The 21,624-nt window shown below is 44.2% G+C and overlaps 1 protein-coding gene across 1 annotated transcript in view; it reads left to right on the top strand.

The window, feature by feature from the left end:
* Positions 1 to 21,624, top strand: part of LOC147223552 (insulin receptor substrate 1-B) — a 47,855-nt gene that overhangs the window by 6,052 nt on the left and 20,179 nt on the right. Inside the window, exons 2-3 of the mRNA XM_086166168.1 lie at positions 6,058 to 6,359; positions 6,560 to 9,749. Coding sequence (XP_086022294.1) covers positions 6,058 to 6,359; positions 6,560 to 9,749 — 3,492 coding nt within the window. The remainder of the gene's footprint in view (positions 1 to 6,057; positions 6,360 to 6,559; positions 9,750 to 21,624) is intronic.

The raw sequence follows: 21,624 nt of genomic DNA, 5'->3' as shown, positions 1-21,624 counted from the left end.
GACTAGCCGGCCGGCTCATTACGGCCCCGGCTCCGGCCTCGTTCTAGTCGGAGCAAAACACGGCAGGCACGTGTCTGGGACGGCCTTGAGCGCTCGGCTCCATCTTTGCCGCTGCGCATTGAGGTCGACAGGCTGCCAAAGAAGCCTGTCAATTAAGTGCTCCAGTTTGATCGACAGCAAAGCAAGGCCAGGGGCAACATGATCCATTTAGTCAATGAGCACCCATATGTTACGTTCCACAGAGCCGCAGGGCTTTAAATGCGTGGAAACCTTTTTTATCTGTCTTTATTGATTGCCGTTGGTTGAGACTAGGCCATTAGTACTCTCGCTATGAAAATCGGGATGTTCATGAGGTAGGGTATATCAGCCTTGCAGGGAATGCATTAGAAACCCGGAAATGACTGCAAAACCCTCCTCGTTGCCCGACGCGGAATTCCTGCGGGACAGAATTCAATACAGTGCATTGACTGGATGTACTGTAACACCTCCGATGATATGTTGCACTGACAAGACACGGGATGAACACGTCTCTTCCGGTGACTGCAGTTGATGAAAATACAAGGGGCAACCGGTTATTGCTAAGGTCAGGTAATCAATAAAGATGTTCATGTTTCATAATACCCACACCCAGGTTTTTTTTTTTTTCATTTTAGTCATTTATTGTTTTTTAATAAAGAGGACAATGAACCCACTCCTTATATTTCTAACATTTATTATTTGGCCTTTATATATTTTTATTAAAAAATACTCAACAATTTGAGCTATTGCCTTCAGCATAATTCAATGTATTTATCATATCAAATTTTACACTTATTGGCAGTGCTGTGTAAATGTGAATAAAAATATGTTAAGACCTTGACAAAATCTTATAACACATTAGAAACAAACCCCTGAGAAAATAAATATTTCTTGAAAAGAAGAGCAAATAACATTTGATACTGAAAATGATAGTGTTGTTTTGTTGAAAGTATGAAATATTTGGCATAATGTTAGGAGAAAATGTACATTTTAAGAACTATATGACTGTAAAATGCATTAAGGAAAGGATTTTGTTTGACTGTTTTTAAAAATATCTAATGTTATTAGTTCAGAAGTGGTTCAGAAGTTGAGCAGCTCTGTCAACTGTTTTTTTTTTTTACCCCCCCCCCCCCCTTTTTTTTTTTTTTTTGTTTTTTACTATCATGTAGGTTCAATTCCAACTCCTGGGACTCTTTCCCAACTTTAACAGGGACGTTCTGTTCTGACCCGATAATTACCAAGACAGTACACTCACCAACTCCAAGACAGGGCTAACCATCAAAGTCCAAGATGGCTGCCAATACATGAAGGTTTTTTTTTTTAATTATTATTTTTTTGTGCGGCAGTTTTTTTTTTTTTTTTGCATTCCCTGTCAAGGGACAGTAAACCTTGGATGCATCACTGATAATTTGATGTCCTTGCATATGTGTGCACTCCTGGATAACAAAGACCACATGTGAAATTAACCTTAGGCAGATGCTGGTGTTGCGGAAGCATTGTGCTCCCCGGTGTGGGCCCAGACGGGGGGGGGGGGGGGTACAGATGGCTGGAATGGATGGGGAGGTGGGAAGCAGAACGGGGAGGGGAAGGAGGAAAACGGGTACACATGGCAGTCTGAGTGAACACCAACTGTTTTCACTGCTGTTGCTGTCTTTACTCACAGAGACATGCCAGGACCAAAAGTACATGGCTGACTCCCAGTGATGTGCTGGGCTGGCGTCGCGGCGGTGGAGGTGGGGGTGGGGGGTTGGGGATCTGGGGGGGCGAGACGAGGCAGAAAATGGGGTTTAGCCATCAAAAGTTTCTGTGCAGTCTTTGTGGTGTTATGACATTGCGCCGCATGCTCGGGCGGTGAGATCAGAAACTTGAAACACAAGTGAGAGTCGTTGCCAGAGTAGTTTTCACTGATTTACAGGCTGCGTTAGCTAACTAATGGAAAGAGATCTTATTATTTACCTTGCTGTAAAATGAAGTGAGCTTCCAGAATTTACTTCCTCGGATGCGTACGAGCAAAAACACGGGCGCATCGTCGCAAGAAAGCGACATGAGAGACAAACGAACATCTCGGTATTTACAGTACCGGCCCTTTTTCCAATACTGGAGGGATGGAAAATGTATTTCAACACATGAACACAGCTTGTGTTTGTCTGAAGTATAAACAATATTTTTTATATTTGGCTTTTGTTTTGATGCTTGTAAAAAGCGTGTAGAATTTTTTTTTTTTAGTTTGGAATAGATTAAATACATTTGATTGTGTACGACTTATCTGATTTATTCATGAATAATTTCAGTATTTAAATTATTTGAATATTTATCTAAATTCTTGGATGACTTTCCTCCTATTTTTGTGTCTGCGTACTTATTCTACAGGCTATTTTTCAACTTTGTAATTTTGTATGTTTTTAAGTAATGCCAAATCATTTCTTCCCGGATTTCAAGGTTATTTCTACCTTGTTGCCGAGTTTAAGGTAACTCGCTTCCTACTTATTTTAGCTTTTTATCTTGTTTCGAACACAAGTAAAGTTACTGAGGGGTTAGTAACGGGTCTGAAAATTAAGAGAAAAAAAAAACACGAAGATTTTTCAAAGTCATATTGTTCTGGGAGAAATAATATGGAATTTAAACTATTTTTAGCATTCAAAGGATACTGTTATTTAGTACTTAAACACGACTCTTTCATTTGTAAATAGCAGTACTTCAGTATCAGGACCCCCCCTCACCTCCCGCCCCCATTCTGTTCTTGCCGCGGGTGAGCTGATAAAATCCACAGGCCCTCCAGACCCCTATGGAATACTTGTGTCCATAGGATTTGTGTGATAAACATAACAATAATTGGGGTCTGTCACTTACCCAGCAGTCATCTGGAAGCTCCAGAGCAAATATCCATGCCCTATAGCACCCTTAAACACACATGCCCCCCCCCACACGCAAACACACCTCCCCACGGCTTGACGGGAAAGAGAAAGCAAGCGGAACACGGCTCCGACTCGGCGCCAATAGCCCGATTCATATTTTAAATCTCGGTTGAGAAAAATGGACCAGATCTTGGCCTCTTTATATAGAGTCTTATGATCTCAAGGGAGGCAGCGCAGGCACAGCAAATAAATGGGCATGAATAGACAGCTGTGTTGGCCATGTAAGTTGTCATTCTCTGGCCACACGTAAGGCTAAGTTTCATGTGTGGTTGTGGCCCAGAGAGAAGTAAACAACTAGCGAGTGAATAAGCCAGTGTATGTTGTTTTCTGGTTGACAAAAAGGGAATCGCTGTGCTGAGACCATTTCGGTTACCTTGCGTGAACCCCTTGACCGGATTCGCCCGTCGCCTCAAGGTTGCGTCAAAGTCAACGCCGTTGTGCGCACGCGACGTATTCTCAACCTGCGGCTCTTAAAGCCGATGCCGCATTACCCGCAGGTGCGTTTTGCTTTTATGCTCATTCAGCATTAGTCTTGGCTTCATCTCCCGCTGAGGGCCGTTTCGCGTTCGTGCTGTCGGAGGGCTCATTATGCCGTACAGGGGCGGTGTTGTGTTGCATTGAAGCTGACCGACTGATAACCTCTCTCTGCATAGTGAAAAAGAAAAGAGGTAGAGTCTCTTCAATGGGCATCCCCGTTGAACACCGCATTGCCGCTAAGGTGCCCCGGGGGGGAGCGAGGGGAAATCTATAATTCATATTCCTCCATGTAGGATCAATCCTTCCTTTATGTAACCACTAAGATCTGTCATGTTCGATAAGGGTAAATCATTCTGCAACCCTGTAGGATTCTGGGAAACCTCTCAAAGGTCTCAGGGCTTTTGAGAGTTGTCAGTAAGTGCGCACGGGCTGAGTGGCCCTGAGATGAAAGTGTGTGTGTGTGTGTGTGTGTGTGTGTGTGTAAGGGCACAGCTGAGGTTTAAGGCTGCTCTGTACTCAAAACAAACAACATACTTGTGCTCAAGATGCTTCAAAAGAAAGAGATCCCGTACTCCATACGGACTCAAGAGGCGAACCGGAAAGTTTTCGATTTGATAAATAAAGATAGTAATTCGATTTTAAATATCCAAGCAAATACCCCCAAAATCAGCCTCGAATATTCTTCTTAAAGGCCTCGGTGTCTCACTTCTATCTGTTCATGATGTCCTGCAGTCCCCTATTCCCTCAGTCGCCCCCCCCTCCCAAAAAAAAAAAAAAAAAAATCCCAAACCATCCCTTCCTGTTGTAAATCTAAATTGAGGAAACAAAACGTGCTTTTTGCATATGAAGAAAAGCAGTACATGAAACAGCCATGCATGGCCTTGAATGAGTCATCTAACTAGTGTGTGTGCGTGCGTGTGTGTTCGGGAGTGGGGGTGGGGGGGGGTTACACACACACAAACACACACACACACACACACAGCCACAAAAGCCGCAGCCTCCATTGCTTTCAACAAAACATCTATTCTAGGTCACTTTCAAGTTGTAAACGATCCTCAAATTTTGGGGAAGAAAACTGGAAGAAGACCCAGTCAGACACGTCAGACTCCTCTTGCCTGGTCGTCTCAAGCAGGTCTGAAAACACTTTGAGAAAAGGATCGGGGGAAATGTTTGTCATAACGGAAGCTCGGCGAATATGGCCTCCACTGTGCATTGTGAGGCTTCTTGTCTACATATGGTTGTCATTGAAGGATTTGCAGGAAAGGCTTGGAAAGGAGTTACAAACACATGCAAGCATATATTTGGGATGCCACAGTAAGGGTGCACTATGATTACCCTGATTGGGCCAAAAATTGTCGCTCAAAATAAAAACCATGCCAAAATATGGTTAAAATACCATTCGCGGTTCTGATTTTCCCCCATCGATATCTCGGTATGTCGCCTGAACTAATAAGGCAGGTGTCCACCTTGCTTGACAAAGTCGAGCTTGTTCCCCTGAGGGAAACAGGTGAGCGGTGTTGCGGTTTCTTCCGTCGTGTCGTGGACGTGAGCGCTCCTGTAGAGATTCATTTCTAACCCTCTTTCACGTTTGCGATCTGATCGCTCGGCTAAAAAAAAAGGCTGAGCTGTACCCACATAAAATGAGCATTTTCTGTGGGACCTCCAATAAAAGAACAGAAATCCTCCCAAAATGTGTCTCACACAGAGGTTACGATAATCATTAGCTTTTCGGTCAACAAATACCGTGTAAGATCCCTTGCAGCGCAAAGTAAATAACTTGTTTTTTTTAACTTCTAAAGAGTTTGCACGGCGGAATTGAGGCGTTTTATGGCATTGTGGGCACATCTCCCGCTACAGACCTGTGAACAATTCTTTTAAAGCACCAACACACACACAACCAAATGTTTTTAAGTGGTTTCAGTAAGTTCCTTGCTTTCTTAACTGGCTCCAGCCACCCTGGGATAGAGTCTCACCATGAGTTCGCCCCCCCAGTGGTGTTTCCACACCTCAGTAATACTCCAGTCAGGCTAAAGAACAGCTAATACAAAAGATGAACAAACTGCCCATGCTCTTAAAAAGAAAGGGGATTTTATTAGTTTGAAAAATGAATTTACTGTCCGTGTTACAGCCCCAGAGGAGCGCTCGCGGAGCTGACTCAGTGTTCGCTCTTCAGTTTCAAGCCATCAAAAGGAATCGTCTTAATTTGAGAACACTCACTTGTTAAGCATTTTCCAAATGGGTTCACTCAACACACCAGTTTTTCCACAACTCGTTTTTTCTTTCATAGTCATCATTGTTGCTCGGGGTTTTTTCTTTGTCAACAGTTAAAAATGTTCCACGCTGGTATCTGTGCTTGTGTGTGCGTGTCGGGACGTCTGTAAGTGGTTGACGAATGAGACCCCAGGTATGGAGCCTGCAGGTACAGCCGTCCGGTCTTGCAAGCTGATGCATGCTCATGTTCAAGTCAGATCTGGTTAAAAAATCTATGAAAAGTTGATTATGGGGACAGTTTACAAAACAATGGTGCCTTGCCCTTGAAATCAAGGTAAATAATGGTAGTTTGAACTGACTTTTCCTATACTTGTGGCTCGGTGAAGGTCACATCAGTTACGCCCTTGGGTTTTTTTTGTTTTTTTTTTGCTTATAGGTAAAAATCCCAATGACAACGGCGGAGCAGGAGACTACGGCATCCCCGTTCCTGGACCAGCCTTCAAAGAGGTGTGGCAGGTGAAGGTATGGCCCAAAGGTCTGGGTCAGGCCAAGAACTTAGTGGGCATCTACCGCCTCTGTCTGACCGACAAGACGGTCAACTTTGTCAAGCTGAATTCGGACGCCTCTGCCGTGGAGCTGCAGCTGATGAACGTCAGACGCTGCGGCCATTCGGAAAACTTCTTCTTCGTCGAGGTCGGACGTTCTGCCGTGACGGGCCCGGGCGAGTTTTGGATGCAGGTGAGCCCCTTCGTCCGCGAATTTCCGCTTTACCCACCAATGCCTGTGCATGGAAGAGCAAGCTATTGAGATCGCACCTCAACTTAGTGACAATTCAAGCGCGCTGACGCTTCTTTTAGACGGATCAATCCAGTCTAGACAAATAATTGTCAAGCTGTTTCAGTTTACTATTTCAAATAGTTTCTTGATTTGATCTTCAGGTGGATGATTCGGTGGTCGCACAGAACATGCATGAAACTTTGCTGGAAGCCATGAAGGCACTGAGCGAGGAGTTTCGCCAACGGAGCAAATCTCAGTCAAACTCTGGCCCCGGAGGAGGTGCCACGGCCTCCAATCCCATCAGCGTTCCGTCACGCCGTCACCATCCAAACCCTCCTCCAAGCCAGGTGGGCTTTACCCGCCGGCCTAGAACTGAGCCTCCCGGAGGAGTAAACAGTGTCACGGGAGGAAGCAGCACCAATGCTTCTCCGACCCCGAGGCACAGCTTTCCCAGGTCTCGTACTGCTAGCGATGGTGGAAAAGTGGAAGAGGGGCTAGCGGGGACCACACCACTGCCAGGGTTGAGCTCCAGTCCCTCCACTAATGGTTCCTGCTCCACCACACCAATCCTCAGGTCAAAGTCAGCCCGCTCAGCCCCCACCTCAGCTGCTAAAACTCCTCTTGGGCTGATGCGTTCAATCTCCACACCGGCGCCCTCTCCGGCCCCAAGCTTGTCCTCTAGTTCGGGACACGGATCTGAGTTCGGAGGCATCGCATCTTCTGCCGGTCCCCTACCCGGGTCCGGTCCCTATAATCGTGTCCCCGCGCATCGCGCCTCTGTCTCAGGTTCGCCCAGTGACTACGGCTCCTCCGATGAATATGGTTCCAGTCCCGGGGAACACACTCTCCTAGCGTCTCCCAGCCTTCCGGGAAGTTCCGTCGGTAGCGCTGGCAGCCAGTCGCTCGGCGAGGAGGGAGCCAATTACATTTTAAAGGGCCAGCATAGCGGCGGAGGCAGTGCCAATAGTAATCAAGGCAGTTTGACATCCAGCTCCCTGCCAGCGACCGGAACTCAAGGCTACGGCTCTCAGCCTCAAACCAGGAGGGTACTGCGACGCTCCTCGAGCCGGGAGTGCGAAGCCGAACGTAGGCTCTTGAGCAAGCGGGCTTCCCTACCTCCCATGGCCCTGGAAAGACTGGCCCCACGCCAGCTGAAAGGTGAGGAGCCAGCAGATGAAGATTCGGCGGACTACGCCATCATGTCGAGGAGCACCAGTCGGGAATCTTTTACTTCTACCTCCTCTTCCACGCAGAGGGAATCCGTCACGGGTGGAGGCTCGGCGGGGGGAGGGGGAGGGGGAGGGTACTTGGACGTGGCAGGGGACTTCAAGGGTGAAGGAGGCGGAGGACAAAGTGCAAGTGTGGATTTTGGCGTAGATAATGGGTACATGTCCATGCTACCGGGAGTCACTCAGTCTCCAGTATTACTGTCCCAGTCACTTGCGGTCTCCGTGCCGGAGTCGGATTCCAAACCCGCAGATGATTACATGGCCATGACCCCGAACAACAGCGTTTCCCCTCCGCAGCAGATCCGACCTCCACCGACCTCCGATGGCTACATGATTATGTCCCCCAACAGCAGCTGCTCCCCTGATCAACGTGGAGGTCTTTCTGGAGGTGCCTGGGTGGGCAGCGGCAGCGCAGACAGCAGGGCGGGCAGTGACTATATGAATATGTCGCCGATTAGCGCTCAGTCGGTGAACGGCAGCCCTCCGGCGTCGGAACAACCCGGCCACTCGGAGTCCACATCTCAACAGCAAGCTCCCAAAATGGTGTACTCGTATTATTCCCTTCCCAGGTCTTACAAACACAACCCCTCCGCTAGACATTTTGATGACGGGCCAGGACGAGGCAGAAGGCCCGCGACCGGTAGCTGTGGCAGGGGAGTAGGGGGAGGAAGGACGATCGGGGGACGTCAGGATCAAGCGGCCACCGGAAATTCCGCGGCCGGACGCCATCTGTCGCTCTCCTCGTCCTCGTACTCCTCCAGCTCGGCCAGCAGCGAGAGCCTTGGCGAGAGCGAGGACAGAGCCAACCAGTCTGCGAGCACTTCGGCTGCGGGGATCCAGTCCAAAGACGGTGCTAAGCTCCAGCAGAGGCGAGGTTCCGGCGGTTTGGCGAAGCACGGTAACCACACCAGAAGCCGACCGGTGAGCCTTTTTGTCGACGTATCCAAGGCTAACACCCTTCCGAGGGTCCGCGAGAACCCTCTCCCCCCAGAGCCTAAAAGCCCGGGGGAGTACGTCAGTATCGAGTTCAAGGAGGAGAAGAGCAGCCAGGCCGGGGTCGGAGGAGGGCGCGGCAAAGCTCAAAAGCAGGGTCTATCGATGCAACATGGTTCAAGCAGCCAGCATCCTCAACACAGGCCCAATTCTTGCTTGGGGAACTTTATTTCCCGCGGTCCCTCGGCCCCCATCACTCCCCCGGCCGCCTCAGAGTATGTCAACATGGATCTGGGTCCCTCTCCATCCCCCTCGCCCCTTTCATTGACTCCACTGGTTTTCCCCTCTTTCCATACCCCTCCCACGCCTCCCACTCTGGCTCTCGCTCCCAAAGCATGTGATGAAGCAACAGGCGGGTCCCGTCAGGAGGTGGTCGAAGTTGCGGAGGCACCGCTTCGAAAAAGCAGAGAAACAGCCCCGTCGGTGTCTGAGTCCGAATCCCCCACATCCTGTGGCGACTACACAGAGATGGTATTCAACTTGACCAGCAACACCGTACAGAGGTCATCGACCAGTGTTTCTCCAAGAGCGCCCTCCCCCACCAGGACCGACTCCTCTGTTCCATCGCGGGGTCTGGACTTCCCGTTAGGCAAACCGGGGCCCAACCCGGACCACGGAGCTAAAGTTATCCGCGCCGACCCCCAAGGACGCAGACGACATTGCTCGGAAACCTTCCTCGCCTCCCCCTCCCTCCCCGCCTCGGTCTCGACTTCCTCTTCCTCCACAGCTTCCCTTTTCCCGGAACATACCCAAGCTGTGGCTCGTCGGCTGGGGTTCGAAAGCATGCAGTGGCGCAACGGCGCGGTGACCGATCCCCCCGCTCAGTTCCCCCTCCCAGGACAGCAGGCCCTTCCCACAAACACCCAGCCTTCCTCGACAGAGCAAGGCCTTAATTACATAGACTTGGACTTGGTCAACAAAGAGAGCCCCCAAATGGGGCTGGATGGACCCGCCGCTAACCAGGCCCCTTCTCGCCTCTTCTCCGTGCTCGGCGGAAGTTCTGGGGTAGGAGGAGTGGGCGCAGCAGTCGGCAGCAGTAGCAGCTCCAGCCTCAACACGTACGCCAGCATCGATTTCTACAAATCGGAGGAGCTGCGGACGCATCAAAATGGAAATAAGGAGGGAACAGGTAAGGACGGCATCGTTCCTATTTCGAATGTGATGTTCTTTTTTTTTATTATTTACTCTCTCCTAAAGTCCCGCCGTCTGTCCCGTCAGATTTCTACTTCTCTTTCTCATGCCTGTACTCATTCAAATTTTGAAGAATTCATGGATTATCCACGGAGAATCCAATGGATCCTAGCTTTATGTCTGTCGAGGCACAGCATCAAACTTCACCTGGCGCCAGATCAGCGTGCGACCACCAGTCTTCTATGTATGACTGTCTATGCCAGATATAGATTGGTCTGCTCTCATAATCGATAAGCAGGTTTTCTTGTCTGGGACTGGGGTTACCTTTGAAGACATACACAAATGATCTGATTATGCGAATTGTTGAAGGCCAGATACAGCCTAATGCAATAGCAGCGATGCTCTTGAGGCTGAATGTTGAACACAGAATGTTGTGTTTTGCAGTCTGAGACGTGCAGATGCAGCAGACAAGCAACAATCCTTCTGCTCTGGTTGAGCCATTGTTTTCAAATGAAGAGCTGTTGTGATCATCACACACACACACACACACACACACACACACACAGACACGCACACACACACATCTCACAGTAGTATTCTTAGACAAGGAAACCATTCAAAACTGCTGTTGAAGCGTTTCTCCCCAAGTTCAACTATATTGAACTTTGACCCTGCATTCTTGTGACCTGTCAAACAGTAGTCTTCCGGCGGGACATGAGAAAGAGGGTGATAGAGATGTGAAGTTCTCCACTGGATGACATGTCCTATTTTCTTTTGAGATTTCAATTTCACAAAACTTTCCGGGACCTCTAAACTTCAGACAAATGCAAATTGCATGAAAAATGGGAGGCATTAAATCAGAATATGTGAGTGGTACGTGTTAAAGTAGACTTCGTGAAGTAAGCGTGTTTTTCCTTCTGTGGACATTCGAATACTGGAATGCATGAACTTGCAAAGGTGGGAAACTTCTAATACAACTAAAGAATTGCATATGAAATGAATATTTTAAAAAGACTTCCTTTTTTTTTTTTTTTTTAGAGAAGGAAGGTGAATGATAATTTTCTAACTTCATGTGGAATTTTTTCACGATGGGGGACCACGACTGCTAAACAATGCCGTGAATAGTCACTGTGAGACGTTTCCTCATAGAAAAACATTCTTTAAGCCACTGTCTGCACTAAATTGGCCGGTTAAGAAAAGGACGCCTGCAGTTGGAGCCGATAGAACAGCATTTAAATGGAGATGTGGATTTATATGCATCAGTAAAACACTCAGTCTTACTTAACCTTCCACAGTGGGCCACTTGTGATGAATGCATCCTGCCGAGCCTTGTTGTTTATGTAGCCCCGATAGCCACCGCTTGATTTGTACCGTAGGTTGTGTTCGCCTTAAACCTCCAAGGTTTTTGTGGTAAACATTTCATAGCTCAGTTTCTCAGTCAGATTTAATGAAGGTATTAGAAAAAAAAAACAAAACAAAACGGGATTTTTGCGGCCAGCGCGGGGCGGCCCGGCCCAGCTCAACGATTGGTTGACTGAGACTCCACAAATGGAAATGAATATCTAGCCCTGCATCCATATCATCCATCTGTTTGTTATGTTTTTCTTTTAAATTGGACCACGGAGTCCGTGTCGGTGGAAGCTGAGTGCGCGGCCTGCGTGTTTTGAAATCGAAATGCTAGCAGGCTACCGCAGTAGGACCATATGGACTCTGGCTGTTGAATACGTCAGCGTGGCAGCGTGGGGGAGAATGTTACACATTGGCTGTGAATGTTGAGATGGGGCCAGTGTTTCACTCACACAGCTCTCAAATGCCTTTGTACAGTGTTCCCCCTCCTTTCATCCCTCTATTCCGCCTCCCCCTCTTTCCTCCTCCAATAAATGATCCTTTTGTTCAAGTGCTTTTGCCGCGGTGGGCTGGCAGGCCTCAACAGGGCCAGGCCTCAAGACTAGTGGACTCTCAGAGAAAGTGTTTCCTCTTATACTTGATGATTCGATTCTTGTCGTTTTTTTTTTTTTCAATTTTATCATGCGTCCTTTATTGCGCTTCCATATTTTCCGCTTGCCGTCTTTGTGTTTTGAATACTTGCCTTCGCACTTGTTGATTCTTTGGAATCCTTATCCCCGTTTGACATCTTGACTGACGGATTTTTGAAATTCCTTCCCTCCCTTCTCTTCACGACACATGTAATTGTTCCAAAAGTTCTTCGCCACAACCGCTCATGTCTATCGGCCCTCTTTCCTCCTCCCCTCTCGCTTCGTTCACCCCTTTCGCTTTCATGCCGTCGTCTAAGCAACTGCGGAGAAATTGTGTGGAAGCGGTTCATTTACCTGTCGTCATGAATCAGCACCGCCGGTTTAAATACATTATCTGTTGTAACATTGGGATTTTTCAGCAACAGACACTAACGTCTTACGAGTGACAGTCATCCAAGATCATAATAATTGATAAACATATTCAACTCATAATATGACAGTAAAGAAAAAATTTTACCGCAAATGAGGTAAGTTGAGTGAGATATTTTACTTGATTTTGCCAGAATAAGTTAAAATGTGTGTCCCTGAAGCAGATATTTTAAGGATGTGTGTGTTTTTGTACCAAAAGCATCTGTGTTGACGCCTGTTTTCTTTGTAGCAAATGTGTCTGTCTGTCTGTCTGTGTGTCTGTGTGTGTGTGCGTGTGTGTGTGATGCGGGGCTGAAACCGGGATCTGTGTGTGTCTGACCTTATGCGACCTTCATCAGATCACAGTGAAATGAGGAGTGGGGTGGATTTTCTTGACAGTGTTCATTTGAATTAAAGTGGGGACTCGGCCCCAGAATCTCCTCCAGGAAAACCACATGAGAACATTTTATCATCCACACTTCCAGCTGTCCCAAATATTTTATGTCCCGACCATCTGGAGAGGGATGTGTATGCCAGTCTGAAAATAACCCTCGAAATTCTTTGCGCGACACGTTACTTTGAGAAGTTTCTAAAGGTATGAAATGCTGCCCAAGGCAAATATTTGGATTTAATACGCCATTTAATGCCTTGAAACCTAAATTAAATTGTTTTTCTCCTCAATGTATGGATCACATGTTTTGGATCAGGGAAGCACAGAAGCAGGACTGTTTATTTATTTTCTGCTGGCTAATTGGAAGAAATGCATGCAAATCTCAGCAGCTGATCACATTTGACTATATGCCTTCTCACAGTCACATGTAAAAAAAAAAGAAAAAAAAATGCACTTGATTCTTTAAGGAATTTCGAATGATTTTTTTTTTTTTTTCCCGCGGCAAGAATGCCAACCTGTCAAGGTTTAGAAGTTTTATCACAGGAAAGAAAGTGATATTTTTCCCAACATTTTAGGACCTTTTTATGAGACAAGATAATCCAATAAAAAGAGGGAAAATATTTAATTTTATTCATTTTATTATATCCTGCTGATAGTATTTACTTGACTGAAAGGACACCCCAGTGCATACACAAACACTTCACCCGCCTGTGTACCATTTACCTTTATTTGGTAACGCACTGCTTCCTTGACCTAGTTGGCAGCTGGATGGCACATTCTCTCCTTCCCAGAGTCTTGGTTCACACACATCTACCACACTGTTCAGCTCAAATTGTAAAGGGATAATGTGTCATATTTCCATAATAAGCCGTCTAATAAAAGTTTGACCTCTTTGTGTTCGTTTTTATTATTTGAATTTCCAGACTGACCGATGAACGAGTCAGCTGTTATTTTAAAACTTTTCTTTGGATTGCTTTACATATAAATCATTGAGAACTGATGTTGATATTTTGTTGATTTCAAGTCTTGGAAAACATTTGGAAAACTTAATTAAAAACTAATTATAAATGCAGTGCCAAGTTTTCAGTTAAATTTTGGATTTGAACCTCAATCTGATTTTTATTTGTAAAAGAAAGGACTTCCTGAAATGGTTCTGAAAATATATTGAGGTCATTTTGTTTTGGTCGTTACAGACTATGAACAGCATCATGTGTTAAAATAAGTTCCAGAGTGACTTTCAAACATTTTAATTCATATTGCTTTGGTCATTCATTTACTTTATATATTTAATATTTAACACTGGAATCTTTTTTTTTTTTTTTTTTTAGTTGAAGAACTAATAAATTAACCGTGAACATGACTTTTCCGCACGCGTCACATCGCCATCGACAAGGTTGGATGTTTAACAGCGAGGAAAAACAACTCCCTTAGCTTCATCTTGTCATCGGACAAAATCATATAATATTATTTTTAGAGCCCCCTAGTGGATGAAATGCTGCACTGCACAGGGTTTGTGATACACTTTGATCCACTGCCCATTTCTTGTAAAAAAAAAACAACCAAAAAAAAAAAACAGTCTCTGTCAATGTTGGGAATTCCAGACAGCAAGCTTGTGATAGAGTGCAGTGACTCCCAGTTTTGATCTTTATATTAAGCTATTTTTGAAAGTGGTCTGCTCCTCCCATGCCTATGATAAGCCCCGCTATAAAAATCATACGTTTTTGGCCATCCATAAACATTCTGACATCTTGTAATGAAGCTGATATGACCCCGAAAACACACACACACACACACACACACACACACACACACACACACACACACACACACACACACACACACACACACACACACACACACAGTGTTCCTTATGTTGACAGGTGTGACCCGATGCGTTTTCCAGGCCAGCGCTATATGTTAGACTAACAGTTCCAGCAGTGTTATGTAAAACACAACCACGTGGATAGGACATGACCCCCAAGAGGGTGAGGCTCAGGGTACAGCGTGTGTTTGTGCATGTATGTGTGTGTGTGTGTGTGTTGTTTGTGCTTTGTTAACCTCATTTGTCCAGTATGTGCTGGAGGCCGACAAATCAGCTCCAAAGAGGCTCTGTCTGAGTGTAAATGTGCACAGAAGCCAAAATAGCTGGCGTGAACATGTGGAGGGCAACCTCAAGGTCAATCTTTTCCATGATTTTCCCTATAGTTATCAACATGCTTGTATGATTGATTTTGTTATGCATAAATATATATATATAGGGCTGGGTACTTTTGTAAATTAATGCCACAACGTTCATTTATTTTATTTATAGCCTTTTATTGTGATTGCATTACAAAAACACAACGAAATTGAACCGTTGCGGTGTAGGAAACAAAAACAAGGGGAACGGTAAAATGAGACAATATGCTACACAATAATAATGAATCAAAGCAATAAGGTGACATGTGCAACTGGAGCAATCACTAATATTCTTGTAAACGCAGGCTCTTGTAAACATGCTAAGATGAGGTATATTGCACTCAACTGCATGCTTGACTAAGCATGTAGATATAAATAAAAAACAATAAATAATACCCTGCGAGTTATTGCACGTGAGTGATTGTTTTTTAGTGAAAAACAAAGGAGCCTGAAGGCGTGGTTATGCGTGCCCTCTTTGTAAAAATAAGTATAGTCTCACTTTTTCCATGTTTGTTGAAATTCCTGCTGAAATTCTTTTTTTTTAATTTAATTTTTAATCCTTTTTATTTTTTTATTTTTTGGTAATTTTAAGGCAGGGTCTCACCAACATGTCAAGAAATGTATTGATATTTTCCAATCGCGTGTCACACGCGTTGTCAGTCGTCGGGCTCGTGTTACTTGCTGAGAGTTTAATTTCACGTCAAAGAGGGAAGAGAAGGGAACATTTTCTGGGAAGGACTGCTCCTCTACTAAATCTCAAAATCTAATCACTGTTTGCAAAAGCTGCTGACTAAATTGCAAAAATAAAACCGGCAACAAAAAGAACAAACCATCATATTCATGAAACAATATAAATCTGTGTATCCTCAGATTTCCCAGCCCTGCTCCGCCGCCTTTTTTTTGTTTTGTTTTACTACATTAAGGGAGCTCTCTGGGAATACACACTTGTAACTACAACTGTGTCTGAAAAACACACCGTGGTGGGAGGAAAGCCCCTGCATTTTATGGTTACATAACCCATATTAAGATGGAAATTGGCTCAAATTTCACCAGATTTCAAACCTAATTTTCATTCATTAGACTAATTACAGCATGAGACGACTGATTTAGGCCAAACCCATTTCCTCTCTGCCATCCACATACACACACACGCACACACTGAGATAAGTTTCTGTGAATAATGTCACAAAATGGAGGAGGTCTGAAGGTTCGGCTACCAAGGATCTTTTTTTTTGGGGCAGATTGTTATTTTTAATGTTGGGCGTTTGGTTCTCCGATGTCCGGTCGGCTTTGTTTGGGTGGTCCGCTGAGGGAGTCACCAAACACACACTGACAGCACGTAGCAACAACTCACTGTTTGGGTTTCAGGGGAGTGTTGAAGGCCCTACGAATGTGTGTGTTCGTCCCAACACAGACGTGTATGTTACGCTCACAGGCCGAGGCGTTTTTTTTCTCCTCTGAATCCAAGCCGCGCACCATGTGATGAGGTCATCTGCATGTGCCGCAGCAGGATCATCTCATTACAGGCCTTCACCTCGGTCCAATTAGGCGAATCCAAGGGGCTTGTGGGGTAATCTGAGTTGAATACCAACACACACACACACACACACACATGTACACATACATACACGCGCAGCTTCATGTACAGCTTTGCGATGGATCATCGAGCTGTCACATACACACACACACACATATACACATACATACACGCACAGCTACATGTACAGCTTTGTGATGGATGATGAGGCTGTCACACACACACACACACACGCCGTGCACAATTTAGTGAGACATGGCAACAGTCAGCACTGCAAAAGAAAAAACTCTCTAGAAGTCCACGTTACTGGTTAAAAGGACCCTGTTGAACCCTGCTGGCTGATGTAAACAGGATTTTTCTGCTTGGTTCCGCTGTGTGTGGAGCTTTCCACAAATTTTAGTGAGCCAATAAAAAGCCCAGAGTGTAAGAATTGAGGACAATAACAGTCCGGGCAGGTTTTTGCAGCAGCATCACAAATCTCATTGCACTTACATCTGGCACTGTCATGTTGAACCAATGGAGTGCTTTGTTGCAGTCTGATAAATGACACTTTAAATAGCAGGTCATCTGATTTTTGCTTTTATTTTACGAACTACTCTTATTTTTTTTTTTATCTATTTATTTTTAACCAATCTATATATGTTTTCAAAATTTTTAAAAAAGTTTATCATGAGAAGGTATATGCGGGGATATGTGGCATCAATTATGCACAAATCCACAAAACATATCTGAAAAATTACCAATGGAAAACCAAAATTTCATTTTTAAGATATTCAAAGAGTGAGGCTGTGCTGACAGTTATTTATATATTCTTGAGGTTATTTAAGGGTCTGGCGTGTCAGTTGTCTTGTGGATGCATCAATACATATCCAATCAGTTTAGTCTTTTGGACTTGTCAGTCTATTATCAATATATAAATGTTTTACAACAGTCATTCTAACATTTAGAAATAAAGTCCTTAAGGCTCGGAATAGTCGAGGCGTGTTCATTTATTACACCGAGGAGAGGTGAAAAATGAAAGAGGCCAGTGGAGTCAAACACTGACAAGTTTAAATACTTACGAGATGCCAAAGATCGTAGTGAAGGGGTTTCATCACAATGAAATTCAGTAAACATTAAAAAGAAAATCAGAGCGATGGCTTATTGATGGCTTATTTATGGTTTCATTCAAAGAAAGAAGGAGTGAGGGACTGTCTTCATAGGGAGCAGCTGCCATTGTGTTTATGTTTCCTCCAGCGGCTGCACCGTGAGGAGGAGAGGAAAAGGGAGGTTTGGGGAGACTTTCTCCGCCGTAGAACCGGTTTCAGGTCGTCGTGTATCTTTAGAGCATGTTCTGACAGGATCCCGCCTGTTTCCAGGGGCGATGGAAGTACCCTCTCAGAGGAAAGTACTTTTTTAACAGCTCTTGTAAACTACCCAGAGGTTGGAAGTAAAGAGAATCTGGATAGTTAGTGTTTGTTTTTTTTTTCTTTGTTTAAATCAATGTTTTATGTGCTCAGGTATGCAAACTCGCTAGTCCGACACAAAACACAAATACAATTCCAAGTGCTGCATAATAAGGAGTCATTTCAATCCATTTATATTTAAATGCTTGAGAATCCAGCCTTCAGCTTGATTGACATTAAATGAATACATTATACGTTATTATTATTCAATTCTTATATATGCTGTACTCAAAGCAAATTCGTTATTGAAAAATCATACAATGAGATTTTCTGGAAAATTTTCCGGATATTTGTTTTAAATGCCGTCACAGTTGAAGAGTACCTATGATCAAAATTAGACCTCTACATGCCTTGTAAGCGGGTAAAGCTGAAAAATCAGCAGTGTGTCGAATACTTTTTCTTCCCACGATGCATATGTGTGTGTGTGTATATATATATATATATGTGTGTGTGTATATATGGCACCTGAAAGTGTTCCACATTGGCACCTTGTGTTTCTCCTGCCTTTTCCTAGCTTGTGTTCTCGTGGAGAGCAGACTTTATGTAAGCTGACGTGAAATTATTACGTCAGTTTGTGAGTTTGCACCACAGTGGGAGACGGCTGAAAGTAGCGATTAGCGACCTTTCCAGTAAACTGTTTCTGAGTTCCTGCAGTGAAAAAAAAAAAAAAAAAACGCCTTAAATCTCTTCTTTGTGTGTCAGACCTGTGTGCACGGGCGCTAGTATGTGTGGGTGTGTGTGTGGGTGTGTGTTCTCAATTATGCAGTCACTTTGTAGACCTGATAGACGTCTCCTAATGTCCGTCTTCATCACACTGAACTCTTAACTACCTCACCTTTGCTCCAGTTCTGCCTTCGGAGGGAAAAGTTTCACTCTTTGACATGCAATTCTGTGTTTGCGTGTTTTTTTTATTCATTATCTTTCCCGCTTATTTGTGTTTCACGTGAGTTTTTCGCCGCATTTCAACTGACTCCTTAAAAAAACGTCTTCAAAGCACGGAGAGCGGTGCAAAACCTTTTTCATGTGGAAGGGAGATGGATGTTTAGGACAAACAAAGGACTGGAAGAAAAGAGCAGAGGTCAGAGGCTGGACAGTAAGAGTGATGACTCACGGGGAAAAGGAAAAATAGTGGAGGTCAAACATTCAAACATGTTTACAGTTTGGAAGTGAACCTCACAAGTTTCGGAATCTAATTTCTTTGACTTTATCCATCCATCTTTTCCCGCTTATCCCGCATTCAGAGTCGTAGGGGGTGTTGGAGCAGCAATCCCAGCTGTCATCGGGATGGAGTGGACGGTTACAAAGACAGACACCGTTCACTCACTCACTCATTCTGGGAAATTTTTTCCTAATTTTTAAAATTAATCTGCTGCATTTTTTGGAATACGGGAGGAAACGGGGAGAACGTGCAAACTCCACACAGATTCCCATGTCTGAACCGAACTTGGGTCCGAAGCGCTAACCACTGCGCCACCGTGCCGCTTATTTAATTATGTAATGTAGGGTTGTTTTTTTTTGTTTTTTTTGGGGGGGGGTTAAGTAGTGTTACAAAAGTGAAAACATCTCAGCTTTTCAAAATAAGGGTGGAAAAGCCTCAACATGTGCAAAAACAGGTGAGGATTATTCATTTTTCAGAAATGCCGATGATAGTCTACGGTGCTATGATGCCAAAAGTGTTTTATTCGTCGACCGTAAACTGACAATATGTCCGTCACACACTGCCTCGCTCACTTTCAGAACGTGAATGCGAGAAAAAGCCGCACGTGAGCTGAAAATCATCCGGATGTCACTTGAAAATCATCTTGAAATGAAAGAAAGCAAGACAGAAATTAAGTTAAAGGTTTTAAGTGCATAATGATGGAGGTTAAAAGTGTCACTCTTTCAATAAGTTCCCAATCCCAGAGCTTTAAATTATTACAATCTTCCAGTCGAGGCTACTGCAACTTAAAGAATGTGTTTATTTCAACTGGCCCGTAACAGATTTGGCAGTTAAAATCTGTTTCTGGGTTCAGCGTGATGTTTGGTTTAAACAGCAGCAACGGAGAGATTTAAATGGGGCAACAGAGGCTTGTGGGAAGTGTAGTTTAGTTTCATCCGGTCCAACATACTGATCTTAAACATGACTTCCTTGGACTGTTAATCGGAAATAATTCCACATTCTTACCATCAAATAAACTTAAAACTTCCTCTCTTTTTCTCGTTGCAACACCCCAGTGCTATTTTTGTTAATATTCAATGTAAAATATAATAAAACATTTGGTCATGCTTCTCCAAATTATTTCAAAAAGTTTAGTTTGCCTCTGTAAATGATACATGATTTTGAAAACTGTACCGCTACATCACTGATGATATGCATCAGCGTAAATTATAACTTTAAACCGTGTTAAGAGGAGAGAAATCTAAATTAACATTTGAGAAAACATAACTTCTGATGTCTGAGAATAAAGGATGAAGGTTGTGTGTGTGTGTGTGTGTGTGTGTGTGGTGCATCAACTGAAAATGCCACCTCACATCTCAACTCCCCCCTCACAGCCATCTCCCATCACCTTATCATCCACCAAGTCCCTCATCTTCCCAAGACCTTGACCAGGCTTTCCTATCCTGCTCCCACACATGCAAGTTAATGAAACAAACACACACACACACAGGTACACATATTTGAAGGTTTCTGTCTGCTTGGCGTGGTCTGTCTCCCAGAGGCAAAAACGTGACGTGTGTGTGTGACTGTGACGAGGAATACACAAGGTCGAGACCCGACTGTCTTCATTCTTGCGCTCATCACATGAAACCCGACGGGGGCCAGATCTGATAGGAAGAGGTGTGTGTGCATGTGTGTGTGTGTAATTCCACACAGCCAAAGGTGCCATCATGCAGGTAACAGCTGCACACACACTCCTCTAAACACACCCTGTATCGCAATTAAAACAAAGAAGTGAGGGTTTTTTTTTTCCGTTCTGCCAGGTTTGTTTGTCTAGTCTGCAAAGCCACCGTTGTCTTGGCGATCAGCGGCGCGGCCCAACATTTTTTTTAGGTGGATTAACAGCCTTTTCTTTTCAGGATATATTTCGGAAAATATCACAGCCTTATGTGGAAGCCTCTGAATTCCTCTGGTGTGTCTTATCACATCTAGTTTACATACAGTCATGCGGTCCCCTATAGTTTAAGATACTGATGTTTCTTTTAAAATAGCACAAAATTAAACAATCTTAACTTTAACCTTCACTTGCAAATGTCAAAACAACACATTTCAACATCTGTTTTTTACGTAATATTTTTGTTAGTTTGAAATCCAGTATTTGATTTCATCATCATTCAATGACTTTACAACATCTCTCTTAAATTACAACTTTTTCTGATATTAGATTGAAGTCTTGGATTTTTTTTTTTTTTTTTTTTTACAGACTATTTAACAGTAGTTACTTTTTGATTGATTCAAGATTAACGAGACACAAATAGGGGCATTTTTTTGTAATTTTAACTCTTTTCATATACTTTTACTGACTAAACATGCAGCATCGGCCCAACGCCTCGGCACAATGTGAGCGACGGGTCAGTGTGTCCGTTAAACACAGGTGGTTTCCAGAAAAAAGCTAGAATTAATGATCCGCTGCTCCGCCAGTCGTTGCACGAAACATAGAGAAATAGAAGTTGTTTGGAAAGAATGTAATGACCACAGCCCTTGAGTTGACCCCTTTGTATGAGGGGCCAGACTGATTTATCTATCAGCAATAAAAAAAAATGCTCGGAAGTTGAGATAAGGAAATAAAGCACCCAGATATGCCGAATTTATTGCTCTTCGGTCATACAATTTATGAAGCGAAGGGTTTTGCTTTTTGGTTACTTAGTCAGTCACGCCTGTGTTTAGATAAATATACAAATTTGAATGGATAAGAGAAATTTCTCCTTTGAATTTTTTTTTCCTTTTTTTTTTTTTTTTT

This window comes from Fistularia commersonii, chromosome 19 (genome assembly GCF_037954325.1).
Source record: "Fistularia commersonii isolate RoL2024-O1a breed Wild chromosome 19, RoL_Fcom_v1.0, whole genome shotgun sequence".
In the NCBI taxonomy this organism is placed as follows: Eukaryota; Metazoa; Chordata; class Actinopteri; order Syngnathiformes; family Fistulariidae; genus Fistularia; species Fistularia commersonii.
Note: the sequence above shows the minus strand (reverse complement) of the source record. Positions and strands in the feature narration are given on the sequence as shown.